The 27,179-nt window shown below is 36.4% G+C and overlaps 1 protein-coding gene across 1 annotated transcript; it reads right to left on the minus strand.

The window, feature by feature from the left end:
- Positions 1 to 27,179, minus strand: LOC145977689 (vesicle-associated membrane protein-associated protein B-like). The gene is made up of 6 exons (XM_083109903.1): positions 26,989 to 27,179; positions 17,109 to 17,261; positions 14,857 to 14,960; positions 9,691 to 9,858; positions 5,921 to 6,019; positions 1 to 1,410 (listed from the first exon to the last, which is right to left on the minus strand). Exons 1-6 carry the CDS (start codon positions 27,044 to 27,046, stop codon positions 1,228 to 1,230), a joined length of 765 nt encoding a protein of 254 aa, XP_082966029.1. The 5' UTR covers positions 27,047 to 27,179; the 3' UTR covers positions 1 to 1,227.

Below are 27,179 nucleotides of genomic sequence, written 5' to 3' on the forward strand. Positions count from 1 at the left end.
TTCTTTCCATGGATTTTAATTGTCACTTTTCTTTTGACAAAAGTATACATAAATAAAAGATTTTTTTATAAATAACATTAATTTCTCCAATTAGGTGTCGTGAAACATCAAAAATTGCAACAGTATTCCATCAACAACAAAAATTTTGGTGACCTTTCTACTGGATGCATCAAGAAAATGGCTATGTTGTTTGTTTTCCATTCAACACATGAAAAAAATGCATTTACGTGCCTCTTTTTTTGACCAGTGTCCCACATCTTTAAGCAAAGTGTCCTAATGAAGTCCACGACTATTCTGTCAAAGAGAGTTTCCATCATTCGTAAATCTACAAGCAATACGTACAGCCACTTTCAGTACCACGAAATAGTAAATGTTAAGTATATGCTGACTACTTCATATCTTAACACTGATAACACAATTTTCTCTTTACCTATGATGTAATTGAAAAAGTAGCAACTATATATTTATATATATATATACAAATGTTATAAATTTACTAGTAAATAAGGTATGTACCGAGTGTATTAGTTTGAAAAGATATTATCTCATTCAATCAGTCTCTTTAAGCCGGAACATAACGTATAAACCCATTTAAGAAGGTAAACTTGTTCATTTGAAAAATGAGACGAGGAGGAAAAAAAAATAAGACTTCATATTGTGCATAAACATATGGACATTCTACATAAAAATCTATGTTGGGTCACTGGTCCAATAAATTTTAGCAGCTTTATTATTATTCTCCTAATATACAAGGGTGCATTTTCTTTTTTTTTCAAGTTTCAAAATTATCACATGCCTACTACTCGAAGCTGGTCTTGACTATTCTCAATATACAACATATGTACAAACATTGGTAAGCCATCCGATTGTTTATATTTTCATCCAACTACCTATCAATTCCTCCAACAAAAGGATTGTAAGGCCATCCAATGGCACAGTCTGTTTTTTTTTTTTTAATAACCCATCCAATGTATGCAATCCTTCCAGCCTCGCATCCCACGATCAAAATGGAGCAACGCAAATAAACAAGGACTTACAACAGCACCGTAACCAATCAATGCCGACAGAAGGTGCCGTTGCTGGAATAACAAAATACATATCCAGCAGAGTGCTGAGTTTTTTTAGTACTGAGGTCAAGATAGATCTATTCCGTACCTGGTATTCCTGTTTGGGACCGGGGGCCGAGAAGGACTTGCACACACATTCACAAAGCACCAGGAACGTGATTCATAGGATGAACTTCCCCAATATTACACCAAGAAGCACTGCCAAGAATCCCCCCACCATGAAAATCATTGGTATAGTTGGATGGGGTGGTGCAGAATTTGGGAGAATCTTGGAGCTTGGTACTGAAGGCCGGTTTGCATGTTCCATATTGGTGGCTGTGCGTTTCAATCTCGTGAGTTCCTCCTGTGAAAATGAGAAGTATTGAGAAATAACAAAAATCGTGCATAAAATACTCTTAATATACACAACAAATCTTGCTTTCGTATCTGTGTACCTGTTTATTTAATTAGATTAATTTTGTCGGAGCTAAGATATTTGACTCTGATTTCTGATAGTGATAGTCATCACCGAAATGAATTCAATTAAAAAATAGGTACGCGAATACGTAAGCACCGTTCGTGTGTGTATTAATATATTACCACGTCTAAAGTCCAGTTCTTGCACATACATATTGCTTGCATTGTTTAGTTGTACCAGGCAGTTAAAATAAATTTTTTGGTAACGTTTCAGAGAAAACACTTCCTTCATCAGACATCTATTTGTACTTTGATCAATGTAACAGTTATGGAAATGGAATTATCTGATGACAATTAGGGTTCGAAATTAAAATTTGACAAGATCTTTGGTTGAAAAATTGTTGATTACTTGTTTCACAGTTGAGTTGTTAGGTTCCAACAATGTAACACTATTGACAAGATTCATTGTATAACTGCTGCTTCTTTTTTTCTTGGTCAAATTATTCCACTGTCATACATGAAACACTGATCAAACTTAGGATAGAGTTGTGCTGAAGGGAGCAGTGTTCCCTCGAAACGTTACATCAAAAAATGTTTTATGTGCTTGTAACAACCACACACTACAAAAGGAATAATGTAATAGTCATATTTGTAACAAATATTTCACAGATGTGAACTTTTTTATGAATTAAGCAATTTTTCATGCTTTCAAATGACAAGTACAATTACTGACAGTATATACACAACTTACTGTCAAGAAATACTCAATGTTTTGTGTGTTTGCTCTTATTGGCTAAAAATGGATAAAACGAATGAACTTAACAGAAGGCTTCTCACATTATTATTCATAAACTTCCATAAAAAACCTAACTTTCATGCATACCGAGACATCTACACTAACCAAGTTTTGAAAACAATAAGGCTTCTTGTTTCATTACACAGACACACTATAAAAACAGCTAACTTTCATGCATGAGACTCCTAGACTAATAATTTCTGAAAATAATAATGGGGCAAAAAATTAAAATTGAAGAACAGTGGCAGTTGAACAGTGAATTTTCAAGGGAAAGATTATGAGAAAATAAATGATTTATACTTTCTATCATCCCCAAAGCAAAAAGTTCAATTCACACATGGCCAATACTGATAAAGTGCAGATATTAAATCGATCTGATGGTATGTAGCACACCTTCCATGAAGAAAAAGGAATTGCGTATTCAGAAACTTGCTTTTTTTAAAAAAAACACATATACATAACAGGGACTTAAGTGACCAAATTATGCACTGTATCGGAGCCTATTTATAAACATATGAGAACATTAAATTTATTGAAGAATTTACATATACATCAATGCAATGTACAATTTCATTTGTCCTATTTTCATTTTTTTTTTTAAAGTGAAGTATTATTACACCAGAATGTTCTGACTGCACCAAATCAATGTCTTGTACACCAATAAACCCTCACCATCACATCGAGATCCCTGCGTATACTTGTGCATCTTCCTGAAAATGATGGAACTAATTGAAACTCAGCTGATAGGACACTGACACAGAATGCTCAAGTTATACAGGCTGTTACCGTGACCTTGAATCAAACTTGCAGGGTGGATGGTAACCGACACAAGTACCAAAATGAGATAAGTAACACCTGGTCTAGATGACAGTGGAATACGACAACTGTAAGATGCAACTTTCAGACTTAATAGTCATTATTGCAAATAGCACTCTACAATGAACACGTTACAGAAGGTGTTCAAAATGGCAGCCCCAGCGAACATCATATGACAGCTGCTGAGCCGAAGGACACCCCTTGAATCCCCTCCTGGCAAGAATCCGTCAGAATGGCTCCAGGGATGTTAAGAGGGGATGCAACAGAGCTTCTTGCGATGCTGGCATTAATGCTTTGCCTACTGTAACTTTTTCGCCGTTACACTGTAGTAATGTCCTTATTAAATCTTTAAGCTGCATCTTATTCCACTGTCATAGGCAGCCCCATCGAGTTTTGGCTTATAACTTTCTAATGTTCCAGACCAAGTTTCTTTATATTGGTACTTGGGTTAGTCTCCATGCACCCTGTCAGTTTGATTCAAGGTCATGGAAACACCCTGTACATTAGAGATGAATCACTATGAATTTTTACCAAGTCAATATGAAGTTATGAGCAATCAATGTTAAACCTGAATGGCTTATTCACCTCTTTAGTTAATCCATGTGAACATAGGAAATAGTGAATTGGCAGACAACCTATGGAAAGATTTGGAAACCCAGTCAGTTTCCACATGGAAATTGGTTGGAAATCCCTCAGACTCTGAATATCTCACTTGCGATATCAGTTGTGGACATCTACAACTCTGGAGCAATCATTTTATTTATTACCTGGAACCACGCTGTCAAATGACACTGTACAAATCAGTGATAGTTGTAAGATAGAGGTCATGAATCATACAATCCACCCTTATTGTGTATTTTCCTAAACCAAGGTACCAAAAAAAACCTACTGAGATGGCAAAATGAGGGCAAACTACTTAAAAAAATATATATGTACCCTTACCCCCTTTAAAAAGTCTTGGGCACATCACATCAGTCAGCCTCACCTGTATAGACAGAGCATTGTGGTTAGGCATTATATCGCTGTGACCTGCACATATCATCTGCCAACCAATTCGAGATCTCCTGTGTACAAAATGCTGTAGTGCCTGCAACGGGTTTTGCCTCGACACTTTCACTGAGGGATTTTGGCATGCTGATATAGCTTTTGCTGTGTAGTTTTTTTAGGGAAATGTTCAGAATTGCATAAATTTATTAAAAATGTAATCTGAAGTACTAACATGAATTCTTCCCATATCCTTTTAAAAAGGGCTATAGCCGGGTGTTACCATTGGCGTTAGATTTTCATTGTTATTGAAGTGGATACAGTGGCGTGCTTAAGGGGGTGAGGAGTGAGGATTGATAGGGTGCATAACCCTTCCTTTTCGTCCACCATTCTAAAAAAAGAGAATGTTAAAAGCAGGAGAGAGAGCGAAATGAGGGCCAACTACTAAAAAAAAAAATATGTACCCTTACCCCCTTTAAAAAGTCTTGGGCACATCACTCAGCAGATAAATTATCCTTGTTGCCATTGTTGATTACATACGCACGGCAGTACACGTACTTCATTTGTTCAGAATCAAAGCGAGTTATTTCCTTCGAAAATAGTTCAAATGACAAACTAGATGGCAGCACGTTCTGGTAATGCTTTTTCTTTTGGGGCAACTTCCCATGGCACCAGCGGCAGTGAGAATATTCGAAATCGATTGCAGTCGCTTTCTGTAAGTTAGGCATATTGAAGCAAATCGATAGAAGTCGCTTGCTGCAGCGAAAGAGTTAAAAAACCAAATCACATATTTAAATATTAACTTTATAAATAGAGTACATGAATGATACCTTCATAGAGATCAACGAAATGAAATAATTGTGTACAAAGTTACAGGCTATTTATAGTAATATTAATTATAACCTGTGGTGCAACAGCCCATGAGGAGCAGGGCCTACCTACCAACTGCCCACCTTACTCCCACCTGCCGAGGTCTGAGATCATCCAAGCAGTTATAGGGTGATGTGTGGTCAGCACAACGACCCCCACCCCCATGTTGTAGGTTTCCATAACCGGGTTATGCCACTTATTTATAGCTCCCCAATTTCCCCACGATGTTGGTTGGCCACTGGTCCCATACACAGGCCCATACCTCAGGAGAAAAGTTGTTACGCTTCCCCCACAGGAGACCCAAACCTGTGTGCCAGAGCCCAAAGCATGATACCTTAGACCCTATGGCCACAGTGCAGGACTTATAGTAACGCTGGATCAGCAAATTATAGGCAATTTTACTGATAAATTTATATACTGATATGTCTGTATTTGCTGGTATCGATAATATTGCCAATCAATATACCTTATCTTTGCAACGTATATATCCTGTGGGTGCAAGAAGCTAAAGACTACCACTTAACATGTTCAGCCACAGAGCTGGCAAACATCAGGTGATTCGATTTTAATTTGTAATTGAGAGGACGTGGTTAGGAACTTGATTCGTTAGAAAATTTGTACAGTATGCTGAAGGCTCAGGTTCAACTCTTGTTTCAGTCAAAAAATTCACAGAACTTTTCAATATACAACTAAAGTGAGTCATGATTATTTCCAACTTATTTTGTGTTCGAAAAAAACACGTACACGGTTGGGAAACTTATTTACATTTTTCTATGCTTTTCAGCCATTTTTAGCTAATAGCGACAATGAGGATGAATGATGACTGGATGAAACTGATGAAGGGACACTCACAACAGAACATCCATGCCCAGACCACGACTGGAACCTGGAACCTTTGGTGACGAGATCGTGAGTCCATCACTCAATGCTCTCGGCCACCAAGGTGGCGGAAAACATATTCTACCATGTAACTTTAGGAAGTGTATCTTACTTTCAACTGAAGATTTTCTTGCCGGAGATGGCTTTCTTCTTCCCTCAAATGTTTGACCTCATCTGCTGCCTTCTTCAACTCATCTCCTACATTACCTGCCTGCAAGAACAAAATGTCATGCAACCAAAGCTGATTTATCACCAGGAATATATATATATATTATGTGGATGACTTTGTCGGAACATTCTTATAAGCTGTGCAATTTCTGTAGCAAACAATGATATTCGGCTTTATTTATTAATAACACAGAGTAGATTTAATGAAAACATTTGCTGTGGTTGTACTAGAGGGAGAATGACGTGGGCAGGTCGTGATTTAAGGATGCGAGGGTCTCTGACCAGACTCCAAACCTCATCTGACAAGGAGGATTGTCTTGAGAAAAGGCACAAAATGAAGACAAAAATCAGAAACAAAATGTAACCAAAAAAAAAACCCGAAATATTACAACTAAGGACTCTGATAATTTTGAATAAAAAGAAAAATTGCAATTCTTGAAATATCGAGAAAAATCTCCAATCTTGTATTGTTATCTACTGAGAGAAAAGTAGCAAATTCTCTCGAGTTCTAAGATATTCATAATTGGGAGAAGAGAGACGCCAAGCAACAGTACAACAATTTCACGAGGATGGTGGCAGTGGCCACTGAAATTAATAGAACAAAGAACAAGAAAACAGTTTTGCAGATACAGTGAGTACTACTTTCTGATTTATTTCTAAGATATCGTTGTAGGCTTTGCTGAGTGTGGGAGGCAAGTTTTAATTTTGTTGGTTCTCACAAGGAATGATCTGCAAGATCTCGTAAACATAGTGGCCAGAAATTACTTGAGTTGTAGTAGAGGAGCAAGTAGATCTTGTACGACAAGTAACTGGCAGTTTTTTCGATACAATACACCTGGTACTAATAATAAGTCTCTCCAGGATTTCGGAATTTGGTAACTTATGGGCAAACTCACAGAAGAGAGTAAATAGCGAGGTTTTTATTCTATTACAAATATTTTATATGTCCTTCCTTGGTGACTCGACAGACGTCAATCTGGTATTCTAGCACCTACCACACACACACTCTACCGTATCCATTTTTGCATGGCTAGCGCAAAGAACATTTGCATGTTGTACAGTCACAGATACTTCTGGGTTTCAACAATCACATTGACTTTCAATGGGAACATTACAACCCAGAAGTGTACATGACTGTACATGTACAGGGTGTTCTGTGTAATACTTGGTTTGAAAATTACATTGCAAGATTACTCTATTTTAACCAATTGCATGATGCAGAAGGTTTCTGTTCCCCTGAAAAATGCCATGCGTGCATACTACTGCCTCCTAGGGGAGACATGGCTTCAGTCGCAAAACAAACTTGTACATTTCCTCTACCTGCTCTACATGCTTAGTACAACATGGCCAAAATTCAATATCTCGGAGAGACTTATGAAACATACTGTATTTCTAAACCTATCTTTCGGAATAGTCCTTCTGTTCTACTGTTGATTGTATTTTATTGGTGCATCATTAATTAGACTATTTGCATCCATTACAGAATGCAGCGACAGGCCTCCAAATAATAAAAGAAGGAACAGGGACCACATATTTAAACAAATAAGTGCATTGCATGTTACTAACACACCGTTTCGATATCATAAGAGTAAAGTTCTCTGTGCTCACTGAACCATGCCATGAAGGCAGATAGATATATATCGAGGTATGATCCCATGCATTCACGGCCTTACCTCTTTTTTTCTTCTTCTTTTTTTGTGATGTGATCAGCACCATGCTCTTTTCACCTTTCTGCAGGGACAAGGTTGGGAAAAAATCCCACCTTGTATCACCCACCCCAGGAGTCAAACCAGGTCTCCAGTGGGACAGTTGAATGAACAGTGACGACAGTGGCTCAATAAAATAAAGCAAGCATAAAAGTCTTCGTAGCAAGTCAGCTTGTGAGGCTTGCAGCATTCAGTCAACACTGCTTAAGTTGTTACAATGACCTTAAAGCATTTCTAGAATATATGTTAAAACTAACAAATTTATATTAAAAAATCAATATTACACAATTTGCCTTGTGTCCCTGTACATAACCAGGAGCATTACAAGAGACACTTCATTGAAATGCATTCCAATGAATATGAAACTCAATGCATTTCAATGAGCATGAAATGCAGAATGTTCAAAACAAGCACAACCTTCTTAAATGATGCAAAGTTGTCCGATTCCTCTTAGGAGTACAGAGCCAAAGGTCACCAGCTTTAACACCCAACATACAGTATGTCCAAGAAGTTCCCTTATGTCTACTTGCATGTATCCTGTTGTGACCATGTTGATAATTTGGCCAGAATTCACTTGCTTGGAATGATTTCATTGGTCACATGGACTAATTTCCCAAATTCATGTCAGTTGTTGCACCATGACTAATGTAAGTAGACATAGTTTTATCTTCCATATTTGTACATATATTAGGTTTTGGCTCACATTTTATATATTTTAGTTATTTTTACACATTATTTCCATATTTCAGGACATTTCTCAACATATTCTTCATATTTGCGCAGTAACTACATGTCCCCGTGTGACCGAAAGAGTTAGGTGAATTTCTTCCGAATAACTAACAAAGGTCGTTTACGACCTCTTTTTATACCCTCCAATTGCGTTAATTGCAAGTTTTCTATCATCCGAACAATAAAGTTTTTCAATTTTACACCTCTCAAACTGTTTGCTTTTGGTATTGTAAAACATGTCAACAATAGAGAATGAGGGCTCAAGCATCGGCTTCTGCTTGTTACAAACGTTATTTTGGCAACGTTGGAAGAGAGACACAAGTCCATTACTAACCCCACTTTCACTATGTTGCATGCCTGACAGCAGTGCAAGATTTTGTGACACACGTTCGCTTCTGGTTTCTCTTCAAGACGGTCATGGTAATAGTTACAATGCCGAGACTGTATTTTATGTATCTTGTGTAGTGCCTTTTACAGTAAAACCTCGCTAGTCCGGACTAATGGGGGGGGAGGGAATAAGTTGACTGGTTTAACGAAAGTTCGGATTAACTGAAATAACCTAAAAGAACAGTAGAAAGTGCATTAAAACTCAATTTATAGCAACAAAACACGTTTATTATGGTGTATTTAATGAGCATATACACTATACAGTACAGTACAGTCTGCTGGAAACTGAATTTCATCAGTCTTTGACTGCCTTTTCTTTGGGAAGTTCTGTTGTTGACTCCTAGCCACATACAAAACCTTGCTGCTTTTTTTTTTTCTTTTTGCCTGTCCGATTAAGAGCTTAACGAGGTTTTACTGTATTATTAAAAAGGTAATTTTTTACCATTTTAATTCCATATTTTGGTGAAAATAGCACGTTTTTACTACATGTAAATCCATTGCCTGGTTATAATGTAAATAAATATTCACTAATAAGCTTACGGTTCATTCTTCCATGCAGTTCTTGTTCATGATCAATTTTGACACCACTCTGATAGCTTCATCAAGCAAGTACTTGTCTAAGTACAATACATGCCTGGCGAAGCTACGAGACTGGTGTCGAAATCAATCGGAAACAAACATTGCACGGAAATAATGAACCGTAAGCTTACTAGAGTGAATTACCTCTCTCTGGCGTAACCGCCAAACAAATATCTTTAGATACAATGTATATAAATATGTCACGTCTAGGCATAATATGTACTATGTAACAATCTTGAACACTCTGTATAACCAATGTACATGGTAAAGAAAAGTAAACACGCACACAAAAGTGGCTTCCTTAAGCACTTACCTTTGGAGAGGATTTCTGTGAATCTCCAGTCCTCTTTGGTTTGTCTTCAAGATTGCCGTCTTTGACATCCACACTATTTTCTTGCGTTGTAGCTGCAGGATCCATTGGTAATTCAAATACACACTTTAACTTTGAATCCATTAATTTCTCTGGATTCACGTCTTTCCACTAAAAGAAAAAAGGGGGGAAATGAGAAAATAGTAATGCAGAATGTAAATATAGTATCTATCTAGATAATAATTCAAATGGAAGCTTTACTTCAGTTCAGAAATACTCCAAATTTATATTTACTTCATTATCATCACTATATCTCGATGATTTAAAAGTGAGGTTTAAAATCATCTTATGCATTATAGTATAAAAATATGTCGGTTATATGTATATGTTATATATATATGACAGCATCTCTTGAGTTCACACAATGACTGAACAAACTGGTATCACTGTGTGAGAGTAAAGTATATGGTTTCTGTACCATAAATTTCTTGCACAATCAATCATTTGTCATTTGCATTTTACACCAACACGTTCCTCTTTTTTATGCATGACCCTTGTAATTGCAAAGGAATAAAATCATGTCAGGTCAGGGTGGCCACTCTAAGACCATGAAAAAATTCAAGTATAATTCCCGGTTTTCAAGGCAAACTTTCCAAAAATTCAAGGGTACAAGCAGATGCGTTCTCTATTTCAACATTACGTATTACCCCCTCTCACCCCCCCCCCACACATATATATATTAATAATACAAAAAGTCTGTGCAATTCCAATGTATCCAAAAATTCGAAACGGTATATATGTATATTTAATGTAAGGTGAGGAGTTTACATTTGCCATTTCACATATTCAGACTTGAAATACAGCTACAAACACACACATATGTTTTAGGGTACAGTACTCTACGAAAAATTGATAATTGCACAAGAATTTCAAAATTACCTAATCAATTTCATGTTATTCTATCTTGCAATAATCCTTCCGTATGTCCAGAAGCACAACCACAAATTTTTGTCTGGGGGGGAAGCAAGTATCAGGATTAATTCTCCTCTGTGCCCTTCTGAAAGTGCCCTTGGCCATCAATATTTACCCACCCTTGCCCCCCCCCCCCCCTTCCACCTGTAGTGGCGCCACTGCGTATGTCAGGTACATTGTTCGGCAAAGGACCCTAACAATGCACACCGATTGAGAGAATTCTGTTTTATTTTCTATGCAGCTTTCTTGCTCGACAGAAATAAAATCTAAACTGTGAAAAACTTGTCTCAGAGCATTAATAGATTCAATGAGATTTGGATTAATACAAGCAATTCTTCATGTCTACGGGCAAAAATCCAAGCACAATTCACGCATAATTTCCAGAGCCATTAACCTTTTGGGACCCAAGCGTCTCCCCCTCCATATGTACGCCGAATGTGCATAAATTATATATCGTCTGAATATGTGATTCATTCTGCGTACAATGGTATATCGTCTAAACAACCCAGTTATAGAAATATATAGCATTGTGTTAAAAATCACATACAGATCTGGAAAATTAAGCTTATTAAAAAAAATGTTTAAAATAGAAAGGCAATTTTTTATTATAAGAATTAAAAATACCTCACATATTACCATTGTGTCCCACTTCAACACAAACTTGCAGCAATTTTATCAGGTTCAAGTATTTAAAAAAAAAAAAAAACCATTTCGGAAATAGTGTTATCCTAGTCCAGGAGAAGGCTTGAGTAATAAATAAACTCCATCCCATACACTTTGGCAAACAGAATCGCAAAGTTGGCACTGAATATGTGATGGGAAAATAATAGAAATCCTGAAGGAAAAAGAGTTTATGTCACAGCCAGGGAGGCACATGAGAGGAGGACCCCCCACATGTCATCCAGGCTATTAAAAATAAGTCAACGGTTGTCCTCTCATTTAACTTTAACAGTAAATAGAATTCTTGTAAAATAAAAATTGTCGGGCTTTATTTTTTTTACACTGGCACCTTGATTTCGTAATGGAGCCCAAAAATAGAATTGTGGGTCTCATAAAATGCTTACTGAATGAATGAATGCCTCCGTAGATTCCAGAATTATGACTCTTCATTTTGAAATAAATAAATAGTTTAAAATAATAATTTATGTGCCGTTTGTTAATGAGATTTGTTGTCACATAGCAGAATCCACTATATTGAAGGAAACTAGAGAATGGTAATCATTTAGGGTTGGAAACACACACCTTCCACAAAAGCACGACTTCCCAAGGTCTTCATTAATTTTCATGCACAAGCTTCACTTCTATTGTGTCAGCAATGTGTACAGCATATATAAACCCTATCTGATGAAGCGTATTGCTTTCAGATTTATGTAATTAGCTAGAAGCGACATGAAAAGTCTCGAGCTGAACAGGAATACGAGGGTTGCTGGAAAAATTTCTGCAAACTACCACCAACAGTGGCCCTAGCGTTCCGCTATTATAAAAATTGGAAGTATAAACCTTTTTTATGTTTAAATTATCTTTGATTGCTTGTTAAGGTCTATTTGTTTATTTTTCACAGCAGTTTGAAGTAGTAGTTTCGTGTGAGAAATGGAAATTTCTCGTGAACACTTTCAGGCAATGATTTTTTTATAATTTCAAATGTAGTTTAACACCGAAAGAATGCATGGAGCGACTTCATTTGGCTTTTGGGGATGAAGCACCATCCAATAGGACTGTGTACAATTGGTTTTCCGAATTCCAGCGTGGTCGCACATTTCTCAGTGATTAATTTCGTGAAGGTCGTCCATCCACATCTGTTGTTGCCAGTAATATTGATGTTGTGCGTGAAATGATTGAGAGAGATCGGCATGTGACATACTGTGAGATTCAGGCATCCTTGAACATTGACATGAAAGCAATACATACGATTTTGCATGGTCATCTGAACGTACGGAAACTTTCAAGCCGTTGGATCCCACACAACTTGACCGAAGTTCAAAAACAGGCTTGTGTAAATTGGTGTAAAGAAATGCTCAAAAAAATCCAACCGAGGCAAGTCAAATTTCGTGTACTACATCGTTACAGGGAACTAAACTTGGATCTATTCATATGAACCAGAAACTAAACAGCAATCCACTGTTTGGGTGTTTCAAAATGACCAACAAAAGTTGTTTGTTTAGGAAGTGCTGCCAAGCAAATGATTGCTTGTTTCTTCAGTTATACCGGACATGTGGCAACAATAGCTTTAGAAGATCGAAGGACTGTAAATGCTGAGTGGTATACAACAATTTGTTTGCCAGAGGTCATCAATGAATTGCGTAAAACAAACTCAAATCGTCGCATTATTCTTCACCACGACAACGCCAGTTCCCACTCAGCACACCAAACTGTTGATTTTTTGTCCAGTAAAAATGTTGAATTAATTACTCACCTGACTTATCACCTAATGACTTCTTTTTGTTCCCACACATGAAAAATAAGATGCATGGTTTGCGATTTGTGTCGCCTGAAGCAGCTGTTGACGCATTCTGAACAGCGGTTTCTGAGGCATCAGCTTCAGAGTGGAAAATATGCTTTCAAAATTGGTTTGAGCGTATGCAAAAGAGTATCGATCTTAAGGGTGAATACTTTAAAAAACAATAAAGCCATTCCCAAGAATTTCACATGTCTGTTTTCATATTGACTGCAGAAACTTTTCCAGCAGCAGATGCAATCTTATGGATAAATTACTAAAATAGCTTTGTTTCTTCACCATGGCTTGTGGCCATGTCGGTTAAAGGGCAGCTTTCTAAGTTGAAATCCTAGGTTCGAATCCCCGTGTCTCCAAAATATATTTTCTTACCAAATGGGTGCTACATAATGTATTTTATTCTCGTCACACCAATTGCAGCCTGAAACTTTGTTATTGTTTGCGTGCCAATAAGAAAATATGTATTGAAGATATTACTCATTCAGAGAACATGACTGTTACTCAAGACTACTTGAAATTAAGATTTTTTAGTTGCTGCTAAGCCTCGATATTTACAACAAGTGCTAAAATTGAAAATTGTGTGATAAAACACACTTGATATTCTCAAGAAGAAAACCACTGAAATTAAATGAGTAAGTTGTGAGGAACATCAGCAGATGTATTTTAACATGTTCCGTCATTCATGTGTCACTCTCCTTGTTTTATACATAGATAGTATAGACCCACTCGATGATTGATCGTACCTTAAGAGTAATTTTCAGATGGGAAACAAAAAGTCTGGTCCAAATTGTAAAGCCAAGACGTGCACAGTTTGTAGATGTTATTATCAGAAACAAACAGAATTAATCAGTAACTACATTATTTACCTAAACATCACTCACTTCGTCACGAATGTCAAAAACTGGTTTCTTTTTAAAATAAATTTCAGGAATATTTCACATTAACATTACTTTGATTCTAGGCGTGGAAATTCCAGTTAATTAATATTTACGCTGCAATCTTTCCGTTAGCCCTTTTCTTTGAGTCTGAGACACAAAATACCCTGCGTGTGGTTAAATTGATTGTTAGTAAGCAGCATTGCTGCTTTCCGAACACATACTTCGGCTGTACCTCCGGCTACGAAGTTGGGCTTTAACTCAAACGAGTGTGCCCCTTTTTGTGAACAGCAGTGTACAACTTTAGTTATTATGACGTTACTACTTATGATAGAAAATCAGACAAGGCATCAATATAAAGAAAAACTGGAAGTTTTACTTGCATGACTCACATTATAAAGATTCGACATAGGAACAACGTGTAATGTGGAAAAATGATAATTAAGTACTTGCTATGCACAAGACAGCAAGTCTTTCTCAACGGTTTCGAAGGCACTAACAATTCGCAGTTCTAACCTTGGCAAAACTTTTGTAAGGGTGAAACATTACTACCGAAATGCATGCGGAAATGTCTTGGCACCATTGTGGTTGAATCAGTTCTCAATAGCTCCAATACACAATACGCCTTCTACTGGTTGTATTGTGCAACGCGGAAATACAAAATTTTTAAATTTCATGTAAGTAATATACAAGTGGGAAGGCATTTTTGCCTTAAAGCACCTATCCAGAGTACTTCTATGTCCATACCTAATTGATGGCCTAGGGTATAAGGGTAAAGAAAATTAACAGTGCAACACAAAAAAGTGAAGGTTTCCTACATATTAATCTACACAAAAGTTAGAGAATAAATATTTCAAGTTAAAAACTTACCACGTTGTCCATATTTATTTCCCCTTCAGGTGCTATCATCGTTTGTACCATAAATTTATGTTTATTTTTCTCATTTGGGTCAAAATCAAAGGGTTGTAGGCTTACTGAAATTTAAAAAAGAGGCCTATAAGCATAGCACACAAAAAGTACTCGTTTCTATTTTGGTAAATTATGATCACTTTTTCCAGAAAAAAATGAATAATGATTAAAAGTCATTTTTTCTTGGTTATTGAAGACTATGTTAAACACAAAAGTTTATTAAGAAGCTGAAGTTATAAAGGTACAGTTTTGGCATGTACTAACTTATTTTACTCAAGCTTTCGCCACATCATGTGGCTTCTTCAGGAGTTCAAGACAAGAATCAATGTGGCTGTCTAACTGACAAGGAGTCAATATGGCTACACTTCCTGTTCGCCATTTGTTTAAATAAACAATATTGTGATATAACTCTCATTTGTTTATCTGGATTCCACACACACACACTGCATTTTTTTTGTTGGTATTTCTTTCCTATAATAATTGCTACTCTTTATCTAAAGGTCATGCATGTTCATTAAGTTTTCTGACGTTTTTAAGATGGCAAATGACTCTCTTGCCTTGAGGTCAATTGGTCCTTTTGCAGTTTTGATAAACCTGATTTTTAGATGTTAAAGAAAAACAAAAATCTAAAAACAAACAAACTAAACACACTTATGCCATACTCAAAAACTTGATTGCTACAAATTCAAATGCAGCATGAGACCATAATCAAATATCACATATCAAAATAGAACAGGATGGCTAAAAAATCTAACAGTATGGGCCAACAGTTCAACTGATTGTTTTGTATTTTGTTGGCTGGCTGGATACCAAGTTTCCGGAATACTGGATTGGTGGAACGGGTTTATTTGAAATACCAGGTGTGAAGATTTGCAAATTGCCCACCTCTGCATCAGGATCGAGAACAAATGCCATGCTATAGTCATAAGATTGGTTTTGATCTAAATTCAAGGGATTTTCAGTGATTTCTGGAAAACATTCTATGCATAGGTGTTTTCATATCCTTTTACATTGAATTTGACTTTGTATGCCAATCATGACAATGACTGACTGGACTTTAAACTTCTGAGTGGCTCTGCACAAAAGCTATTTGCACATGTCAAAATACACGGGAACAAGCAATTATCATAACTACATGAAAAACAGGTCTTGATAAAACAAAACTTGAGGACTAAAATGTCCACATCTATGCTAAAAGTTGAGTCTGAAAAGGTGAACTTAGCACACAAATGGACACTGCACGACCCCACAGATGATTATGGTGGCAGTGGGTGCCTTCCAAGATTGCAATCCAAATCATAACAATGAGGATTAATTCCTGCCAACTAAGGTGCATGGCATAATTTGTTTTTGCACGTGGTAATCTTAAGATCAATTGACATTGTGACATCTAGCTAAGGTATTATGAACGTGGCAAGTATCCGGAAATGTTGTATAGTGTTTAAGAATGGGTGAAAAGTTGTTCATGATGTGGAGCGATGGATGTACTGAAACAACATGTGGATCACGTCGTTCAAGAGAATAGACACAGCTTCTCACTTTTACCTGTTTCTCCGAAGAAGGAGCACCTTGCAGATGAGGAGCGACTAGAGGATGCTGTCATGGACTGGTTGAATCGCTAGGTGGCAACATCGTACAATGAGGGGATAGTTAAACTGTCTTTCGTGCATCTGATGGGACATAAAGGTTGTATACTATGAATTGCTGCAAGCAGGTAAAACAGTCAATGCTATGCATTATCAATGCCAACTGATTAACAAAATTGAGAGGACTAGGCATGATAATGAATGGCTGCACACAGCAAAACGAACTAAGGAGGTGCCCTACTCATTAGGTCGGAAAATTCTACCTCATGCATCATGCATTCTATCGCCAGCTGCCCGAAAGATGGCAAAAGTGTTTCCACTCAGATGCAGATTACTTCATCAATTAAAATGTACAACTACTTTAAATGAATAAACATTTTCTTTCTTTAAAAAGATTGATAATTAATATGTGCACCTAACATTACCCAAGATGTTTAGCCATCGAGGTGGCTGATTCTACCAGTCTAATATTTATTTATTATTGTGAACATAATTGTCATCCTATTCAAATGTTAAAAGCTGCATATGCCTACTGTTGCACTAAAAATTTTTCCATCATTAAACATGACAAAATAACATACTTGTACGAAAATTATGCAAATCTGCACACAAAGAATCAACGCTTACCTGCAATATCTACAAGAGACTGGGGATCCAAAATGCCTGAATTTGGTCTGACACAGTACTTCTTTGGTGCTGTTGTTTTTATTTTAAAACAAATTCTTTGGGTAGACGGATTTGTTAGCTTCATATATGATGTAACAGGAGCTGTGAAAGGACCTGGAAGAAAAAAATTATTGTGAAAAATTTGCACCATAAGGAGCTCATTGGCAACTAAATCATAATTGCAGTGACGCCTATTACATGGTGATTCTTTCGCTACAAGACCTTGGAAAATGTGAATAACTCTGCTTGTTGAAAACTTTGAAATATGCAACGTAGAACTGTTAGCGAAACATGGAGATTCGACCTGGGTCTCTGGCATTCCATGCCATTGCTCTAGCACTGAGCTACCGAGCTGGCCTGGCTTTGCCTGATTTTTTGCTTCCGCTGCTTTACCTGTGTGGTATCGCGTCTGCCAGTGCAATGGCATGGAATGACAGACCTGGGTTTGAGTCCTGGTCGAGTCAGCATGTTTCGCTAACAGTTCTACATAGTGCATCTCCTGTGTGTACCTAATTTAATGAAATAAGCAGTATAAAGAATATTGTACTTTAGGGAAGAAAGGAAATAAAGTCAGCTGATGACAAGTAACAATGTGTGATCGTAACAGTGAGTACCACTGTACTCCATAATATTAAACTGCCACGCTATTGTCATTTTATGGTCTTCCTTTCAGGTGTAGCTGGCACTCACTATGGTGTTTTTAGCTTCTGTGGAGTATGGGATGGGGTGCACAGTTACTGGTTGGTTCTCTTTCAGTGTGAACATCCCATGCTGATCGCCCTATGTTGCTTGTCACAGATACCGATGACAGAAAGTCTACCATTCTGATACAAAACTGCAAATATTCCTTGAGGAACATGAATGGTTCATTAACAATTAATGTATATATACCTGTGACAGAAAAAGGATTTTGCTTTAAAAAAAATTATGTTTATTTAGATATTTACATTACAAAACAAATTAAAATGGCAGAATTCTGCACTAAATTACATGCTATCCAAATACGTATTGGATCAATAAAATTACTTTTTGATGGTAATGATTTACTTTTGGCTAATCGCAAAGATGAGGATGTGATTATATGATGAAATTAACGATGGGACACATTAAAAAACAATCGTGCCCAGGCTAGGATTTGAACCTGTGACTCATGACAACGTAGCACACTATGCTAATCACTTTGCCATGGAAACTGGCAAGAGATATTTAGTGTGTTTACAGTCATTCACATACATATATTCTCATTTTGTATGAGCCATGAGCTTCACCTTATAATATGCATATTTTGTTCTTGTGCTTTTCCTTTAAAAATGTTAAGGACTTAATAAGCATCATTGAATTTCAGCTAAAGTCAATCCGAGATATACAATTTGCCATGTTTGCTTGGCTCCATCAGGGAAGATGTTAGGAAACAGGACTTAACATACTGAAGACTGCAGTTGTGTAAAAAAGGGTGTCCATAGGAAGATTACAACAGCTGTGGTACTACATGTAAAAGGTAAGGGTTAAAAAATTATGCTCGTACGGAGGTTAAAACCCATATGGAGACATGGTGTGGAGAGCAACAGAAGTGTCAATGTTTGTCAGATATATCTGCTTCCCAGGTTTGTATTCTGTATTAACAATGAATACAAACTTGGGTAAAACATATGGATGTATAGACTGGGTTGTACTTGCCTTTCCTCAGAACAAGGTTTAACACTGCAATTTAAACTCCATTTAGATACCCGATTGTTATGTTCTTTCCATGGCAGTTTTCAGTATGTTTCCTAAAAGCTTCCCTGATGGAGCCAAGTGAAATTGACGAAATATCAATGATAAATTTTATGGCATGCCAAGTTATGTACTTATTTATTTATTTATTTGTCTCTTATTTATTTGTGGCAGAGATTAAGGCTCATGCCTTTTCTTACACTCAACCACATACAAAATTTCATAATATAGAACATATTCATAAATATGCAAACATTGCAAATAACGATCACACATATACATTTCATGTCAAACCAACAGCGGTAAAAATATGTAATTCAAAGAAATACATAAAACATATATATTATATATGTTCCCACTTCCCCCACCTGTGTTTTTGGCACCAGGAATGTCGGAAGGTCATACTTCTGCTGCCAAAAGTGTGTTTTGAAAAATCAAAATTGAGAAAGCGATATTTTCGAAACCATTGAAAATAAATCACAAAAATAAAATAAAAAATCATGTCCAATGATAGTAACAAGGAAATTAAACTTTACTAATTGTTAATTACATACCTCTAGACTCATGCAGAACTCAAAACATGTATCTCTGATCATTATCAAAGTTACAGTTGTTAAAAAAAGTAACATACTATGAGAAAATACTGCTTGTGTAAGGGAAATACCTGCTGTGACAACCAAGTCACGGCCCATCCTTTAACACATTCAGGTCTGGCTTCATAATACAGCATTTTTACCTCTGGTCTGCGGTTTTTGGTTGTTTTTCAAAAAATCATAGAAAAAATATTTTTAATTTGTTTTTATTAACCACACATTTCTTAAATGTACAAAACTTCCTCTTTTCAATGAACAAAAATTTGTTAAATTTTCTTTTCATTTTCAGACATTTTTGAATATTTTTTTCAGCAATGTTTTGTGAAAAAAAAGTACAACATTGTAACAAATGTTAATATAGAGATATTTTAAGTTCGTAATCTGGAAATTTCAATAATTAACAATGCAAAAACTACATAAACTATCAATACATCTTTTGAATCTTGCATAAGAATACTTATGTGCACATAACAAAAAATAATTACAAATTACAGGTAATTAGCTTTTGTATGAAAAAGTTCGAAACATTCAGGAATGCAGAGAGCAACGTCACAGCTGGGGCAGTAAAATGTTGCCTTTTCTTGCCCACTTGCTAGTTTCTTTTTTGTGCCTGTCTCCACAAACTTTACATGACCTACAGGCCTTGACTTTTCTCTGTAGGGGGGATTTTCCTTGGAAAATGGCAGCCTCTTAGCCTATCTGCTGTAGTTGACATTGATGTTTGACCTTGAATATCTTCGCCTGCTTTGATGAGTAGCGCTTCCCGTACTTGGATGATGAACTCTTCCAGAGACATTATGATTTTCCCTGTTTACTTTCTTATACATTACATACGCATTCACCACTGACCTAATGAACAAATGAAATGCAGAATATCCGCTATGTCCTCTGGATCTAATGTCTGGAGGCCATTCTAAACAATGCAACGTACATCAACCAGACAACAAACAGTCACAGGTGCGAGATAAGAATAGGACATGAGTCACCTAGCGGTTTGAATTTCAACCAAGAGGCTTGAAGGAACACGCACATGAGACGAACTACGAACATAGCCCGTAGTTCAATCAGCAAAGCGATTGCATACCACAGGATGGGCAACGCCAGTATTTCGGCCACATTGACTTGAAGTCAAGGGCTATGCCCATCGTGAGACCCCAATGTGTTAAGGGTTGATCTACCGACCTATCGGATTAAAAATGCGAATTGAATGTGGCAACACTGCCACTACTCGACTCAACAGCAATGGGGGTTGAAATATGTAGGATTCATGAAACATGAACTCCAAGTTGGATAGTGACGGTGCAGGCAGTGTTGCCACATTCAACACACATCACTACTCTGTATAACATTAATATGTATACAATCGGTTTCGCAGGTGAGTTTACAGTGAAAATTGGTTTTTAAAACAGCTGCAAAGAGCTTCAAAACAAGACCAATATCATATTTGTTGACTACTCAATACTAAGAAAAAGGAAAATAATTATTACTGAAAGTTAAGAATTGTATTTAAAACTTCCTACCAGCAGCATATTCAAATTTAATCATGATCGGACAACACATTTTGTATTTACAGAATTTCAAAGAGAGCGGTCATTTGGAATTCACCAAAAACCTGCACCTCTTGAGGGCACACTCAAACAAAATTTAGTTACAGTACATTAACGCAAAATTGAAAAAGCTATATTTTGAAGTAACCTATGTTCAGTGCTCGAAAAATTTTCTTCAAAGCTAGGCGCCAGCTCTGAAAATCAGGTGCCAGGAAACCACCTACTAGCAATTGTGCATACTACGGTATATTTCAAAAGTCGGGCAATCCAAATTTTGAAAGTGTATATCATGAAAATCGTAAGAGATATTTACACTGGGTTTTCTGCACTAAACTAATCCTGTAGGCTATCACTGGGTTCATAAATTTATGTTAGCATTTATCTAAATAAATGCAATTACATTATTTTAAAAAACATTGTTAATTTGCTGAAAACATCTGAGAACTGATTTTCAACAATAAATACCAACTCTTAAACAATTTGTGGGATCATTTGTTGGTGTTTGACTGGTTGTAAAACAGTTGCTTTGTGAGGTACAGCTGAAGTGGGGCATTTTTATTGGAAAACACCTTGTTCATGAGTGTAAGAATGAGTAGTAAAATACTCTTCAGCATTCTGCTCCAATGAATATGCCATGCTGAATCAATTTTTTTTTAAAAAAAAACAGGGACAGTAGCAGCGAAAGTGAGGGAAGAGAATTCAATGTAACCAGGGGCAGGCTAGGATTCTCTCAAGATTCCTATTTCGGCACAAAATCTTGATTTACAATTTTTCACGTAAATGTATAGCCAATACTTAGACACATGTTGCATGCGACTGTTGGCAATATTTCGACCTGCTAGTGTTGCCATATATGGAGATATGTCTCAAAAATGGCACTTTTCACTCAACCCATAAAATCGCCAGTCAAAATGTCATCAAATGTTGCACATGACCAATATTTGTCGCAAATGACAGACTGACATCGCATCAGTCATCAAATGTCTAATTATGAACCTCCAATCATTTCTTACATATTTTTCTTACTCAGAAGTTCATTTCTGGAAAATTTTAAATGCTGCTTTCCATCAGTTATTAATTTATATAATTTTCTGTACGGAGTGAACTGAATTTTAAGCATTGCAAAATATCTCAATGGATGAGGCTTCGTAATGCAGAAAACCCAGTGTAAATATCTCTTACGGTTTTCATGATATACATTTCCAAAGTTTGGGTTGTGCAACTTTTGAAACACACTGTATAAGATGCTGAGTATCACGGTATTCAAAACATCGCTAAATTATTTGAGAAAGCAGGAAATGGGGTGTTGGGGGACAAAGGGTAAGAAATAGTTACTGACTCTATGGAATGTTCACAACGTTGATAAAAGAAAAAATCATTTGCTAACTTAGGCTCTACTGCATTTTGAACTTAGAATCATCAAAATTTCATACATATTACAGCAAAAGATCAGTCCCCAGTCTGAAAAATGGCACAGAAATATAAAACTGATACAAAACACCAAAAGCATCTTACCACCCAATGAGACTTTGTGGTGTGCATACAATGTTCCTAGACATGACAGTAGCTAGTGTCCCAAGTCAACTAATGAATCCTTCATAGGAAATGCATAACAGTACGATACAGGAAAACCATTATGCACAATGGGCAGGAAGTAGACCTAATCAAAAATAATTCTTGCCGCCAAAATGTTCAAAGATTTTGTTCAATACATGCTTTAATAGTTAGGTTAGGAAGGTCCGGTTTAGTTCCCTTAGTATTCTAATAATAAATTTAAATGCTTTCGTTGTTAGGTTAAGCAGATCAGGTTTAGTTCTTAGCATTAAAATAATATTCCTAAATGCTTTCATAGTTAGGTGGTAGCTTGTGTAATGCATCAAGCATGTGAAATGCGGAGTTTTGCACAAGATATCTCTAACATATTTTACCCACAAATTGGACCTTTTTCGAAATGAAAACTGTGCAGATTACTTTCAGGAAGGTTCAAAATCCCCACTATTCTGTCACCTCTATCAATGGAAAATGCCTTGTCCAAGTGCATACTTGTGTAAGGGAATCTTTATAAGATTTTCTTTCCAACATAAATAACCTTTCTTTTGAAAACCAAACAGTGCTCATCACTTTAAGAAAGGTTCAATGGTAAGATTTTACAATACCGGACAATTTGCAGATTTCGTTCATATTTCGCATACTCAATAATTTAGGTGTCCTAATCACGAATCTGCAGTTAATATTTGGCGGTCACGTGTGGAATTTCCAAAAAAGGGGTTCCATGATCGCAACCGACAATGCAAGACTGCTCATTATTTACGGAAGATTTTGTGTTTCTAATACTGAAAAAACAAAATGTAATTTCTATCCTACTTCTTATACTCACAAAGTACATAATCCCGATGAAGTATCTTGAGGTTAACATGTGGGGGTGACATGTTGACATTGTTAACTGACGTGTAGAAGTTGTAAAATAAGCTATTCAATTGCCGCGATTGTTCTCCGCATACAAGCATGGAAACCATGTTTCTTCAACGTAGCATTCACTTGTTCAGTAATCTGCGTGGTATGAGGAACATGGCGACTTTCAAGGTAGGAAATGAAATTCTTTCTTTCGTAACTTTTAGTTGGGTACATATTAATAATACAGGGCATTCGTTCATATTTCGCATAGTCAATAATTTAGGACACTTGATCACAAACAAAATCTTCCAGTAAATAATAAGCAATCGTGCATTGTCAGTTGCGATCACGGACCCACTTTTTTTTTATCGAAATTCTGGTACTAATTTACTATCTTTCGGACACATTTATTTATTTTTACAGAAGAAACTACTTACCGTAATTAGTTGCTGTAGCATTGTCGAACATCAGGAAGGTGTTTTGTGTGATTTGGGAATGTTTCAGAGCTGAAATTCATGTTGTTCGTTGAAAATTAATTCTCCGACGGAGATAGCGTTTGGCGCGTACATCTGCATACACCATAAAGTTCGTACACCTTCATACACCGTCGTGACTATCATGACGTGTCGTGATTGTGTTTTGTTGGTATCCAGTGTTTCGAACTGCCTGCGTTTGCGATGAGAGTTAGAACTGTGGATCGAGGGTTTGGAGAATGACGTGTGGTGGGTGTGTTGTAAAGTTTGTGCCGGGTGTGGACAAACCATTGGCGCTAGCCCCACAAACCATTGGCGCTAGCCCCACAAACCATTGGCGCTAGCCCCACGAAGCATTGGCACGTGGATAGGTTAGTAGGGCCACGCAAAGGTTTCAATAGTGAAAAAGATAGCCCCACGAACGATTGGTGCGTGGATAGGTTAGTTCAGTTAGGTTGGGATACATAGTTAAAATTTGGTGTCAGAACGCGAAAAATAAAGTTAAAAAGAAATAGATCTGATTAAGTTTGTCGACGGGCATTTCTTGGGTTCCGAAGGTTGAAACACTGTATAACAATTGAAAATCGAGAAAAAACAAGGGCGATGCGTCATTCCTACGCGTTATTATTTACGAAGGTGTCCGCGCCATGTTGTATGTGAGGCAAAGGGAAAGGTAGGAGGAAGAAGTAGTCTTAAGGTGAAAAATTGCTCTTACTTTCATCAAAACAACGTCAATACATGTTCAGGAATGTTCTGCGAAGCAGATACGTAAGTTCGAATGTCAAAAATTTGGCAAAAGAGAAGCCGGACGCGCAATTATGTAGGAAGGTGTACTCGCGATATTGTGTCTCAGGCAATGAAAAACACCTACCTGAAAGACGTTCTGGTAATGTGAAAAATTGCAATTAATTTCATCAAAACAACGTTAATACACCTTCAGGAATGTTCTGCGAAGCAGATACGTAAGTATCAATGTCAAAAATTGACAAAACCAAAAAAATTGAGGTGTCCGAAGGATAGTAAATTTTTACCAAAATTAATTTTTAATACATAGGTTTGTACACGTTTCTACATATCAAAACCAATGTTAAAAAAAAATATATATTGTCTTTAGTTCTCCTGGGGCAGCCATTTTTCCAACATGGCGCATGGCTTTTTTTGCTCATGTAGCAGTATACAGATACCTTAATATCTCAAAAACCATTAAAGCTAGAGACCTGAAACAAAATTCATTGTGTAGCTAATGAAATATACTTCCTATGATATTCAGGTATGTTTTGCTTGAAATTGCATCGTAAGTAAGAAAATTATGGTGGAAAATGGGGTAACAATAGTTACAAAATTGCATTTTTAAGCCTGATTTTTTTAATGAAGGGGTTTAGTGTAAGGCTTGATTTTTTTTTCATATGTAGACCTACCTGCAAGGTGTCTGTAAATAAAATATCAGTGCTTAGAAATGCACCCCTTTTTTACAGCATGGGCTCAAACATGGCCGTTCAATGAATTTTGACATTTTTCGGGGTTAAATATCTCAGATGGGTCCTTTAAAAATTCTGAAATTTGGCACATAGGAAGCCTAATAAATCAAACCTTTTGCAATGAAATTTCGCAGATTTTCAATTGTCATACCTTGTAATTTCAATTTAAGTCAAGTATTAAAACCTTGTTACTATATTTTCTGAGCCTTTACTTAACCCAAATTTAAAAAAGAAAAAGAAAAGACTTCATTATTCTAAGTATGGAATGTAGTTTAACCTTACTTTGCAACGTCAGAAATTAGATGACATACGTTACCTCATATTGACCAAAACAAGTTGAGATTTTTACTGTGAGTTAGGTTCATGAAGGGAAACTTCTAGAAACTGGAAAGTAATTGCGAACCATTGACATGTGGTTAGGTTAGTTTTGGTTAGGTTAGGCAAACAGTTAAAATTTGGTATCGTTGTAGTATCAGGATCTAGAAATTGCAAAATAATTGTGAACCATTGATGCTAGCCTCACGAACCATTGGCGCTAGCCCCACGAACCATTGACGTGTGGTTAGGTTAGTTTCGGTTAGGCAAACAGTTAAAATTTGGTGTTGTGGTAGTATCAGGAATACATATATTTCCTTGTGAAACAAAAAATTTCACGAAAATAGACTGTTTCCATTCCAAAAACTAACGACTTATTTTCGCTTATTTTGCAATTTCTAGAAGTTTCTGCAACTTTTAACTTTAGATTGGTCATTAGGAGGCCTCAATTAGTGAGTATGCCAAATATGAAAAAAAATCTAAGTGGGGTCCGGTCATCTTAAGTTGTTCCTATCTTATTTATATCCCCAGCTCTATGAAAAATCAGCAACAGTCTGCATGTATCGATGTAATAGCAGCACATATTCTCATTTAATACTTGTTGAGAAGGTAATTACACTTTAGATGGAAGATATTTTGACATATTCTAATCGTTATCATCTATATAGATTTCGCGGCAAGTGTATAAGTTCTCTTTAAAATTCGGCCTTATCATGACTCTGCACCTTTAGCCATTCCACAATATTGCATAAATGCAACCTAGTCCATTGAAAATATTAAATAGGCGTATCGCAGCTTATTTTTAAAACTACATAGCAAAAATTATATTCCTTTTTAAAATACAAAGGTTAAGTTCTTGAAATATACCGTAAATTCAGAATAATTTACATTTATTAATAAGCGAGGGGTCTACAGTAAGGATAAATTGGATAAAAATATCTGCATACGAAGCCCACAAATACTTGGATGGCATGAAAATAATTACCATAATTAGTACACTACATCAGTAAATAATATCTTCAAACACCGGGTAGGTTTCATTGGCAATTATTGCATCGCTGGCGAACATACTATATTGGCCATCTTTCAATAACACGAATCCGAAATTTTAACGCGTTTCGCAATTGTTACAACGTAAAAAGTTAACGTATTTGCTGATTTTCGTGATTATATTTAGAGGATGATACGAAGAATAATGAATCTAATATGTTTCTCAGAGCTACAAAAATAGATAAATTAATCAAGCCTCCTAAGGAGATTTTCTCCACTCTTGTGAACACACACTTCTGACTTACTTTAATGCCATTTTTGGTACGTTCTTCACTTACCTCTAAATTTGAGCTCATGTTGTGGTTCTATACCTATGATCTGATCTCGCTTCGCCATGATATTTTATCGTCCAAATAACGACGACAAATTATGAGACGAATTTAGAATCCTTCGCAAATGGCTTCAAGATTCTGTCCCCGGCACTGTGATTCAGGCTTTCCACAAAACACGCATGCGTCACTACTACGGA

This window comes from Lepisma saccharinum, chromosome 23 (genome assembly GCF_977018435.1).
Source record: "Lepisma saccharinum chromosome 23, izLepSacc3.1, whole genome shotgun sequence".
Lineage (NCBI taxonomy): Eukaryota > Metazoa > Arthropoda > Insecta > Zygentoma > Lepismatidae > Lepisma > Lepisma saccharinum.

Bases quoted from the DNA above. Each gene is read 5' to 3' on its own strand.
- LOC145977689 (XM_083109903.1), bottom strand. From the start codon at position 27,046: ATGGCGAAGCGAGATCAGATCATAGGTATAGAACCACAACATGAGCTC. The intron at 17,262-26,988 runs GTAAGTGAAGAA...TTTTTCTTCCAG, and splicing joins ACATGAGCTCAAATTTAGAG to GTCCTTTCACAGCTCCTGTT. The intron at 9,859-14,856 runs GTAAGTTTTTAA...TTTTTCTTTTAG, and splicing joins AAATAAATATGGACAACGTG to TGGAAAGACGTGAATCCAGA.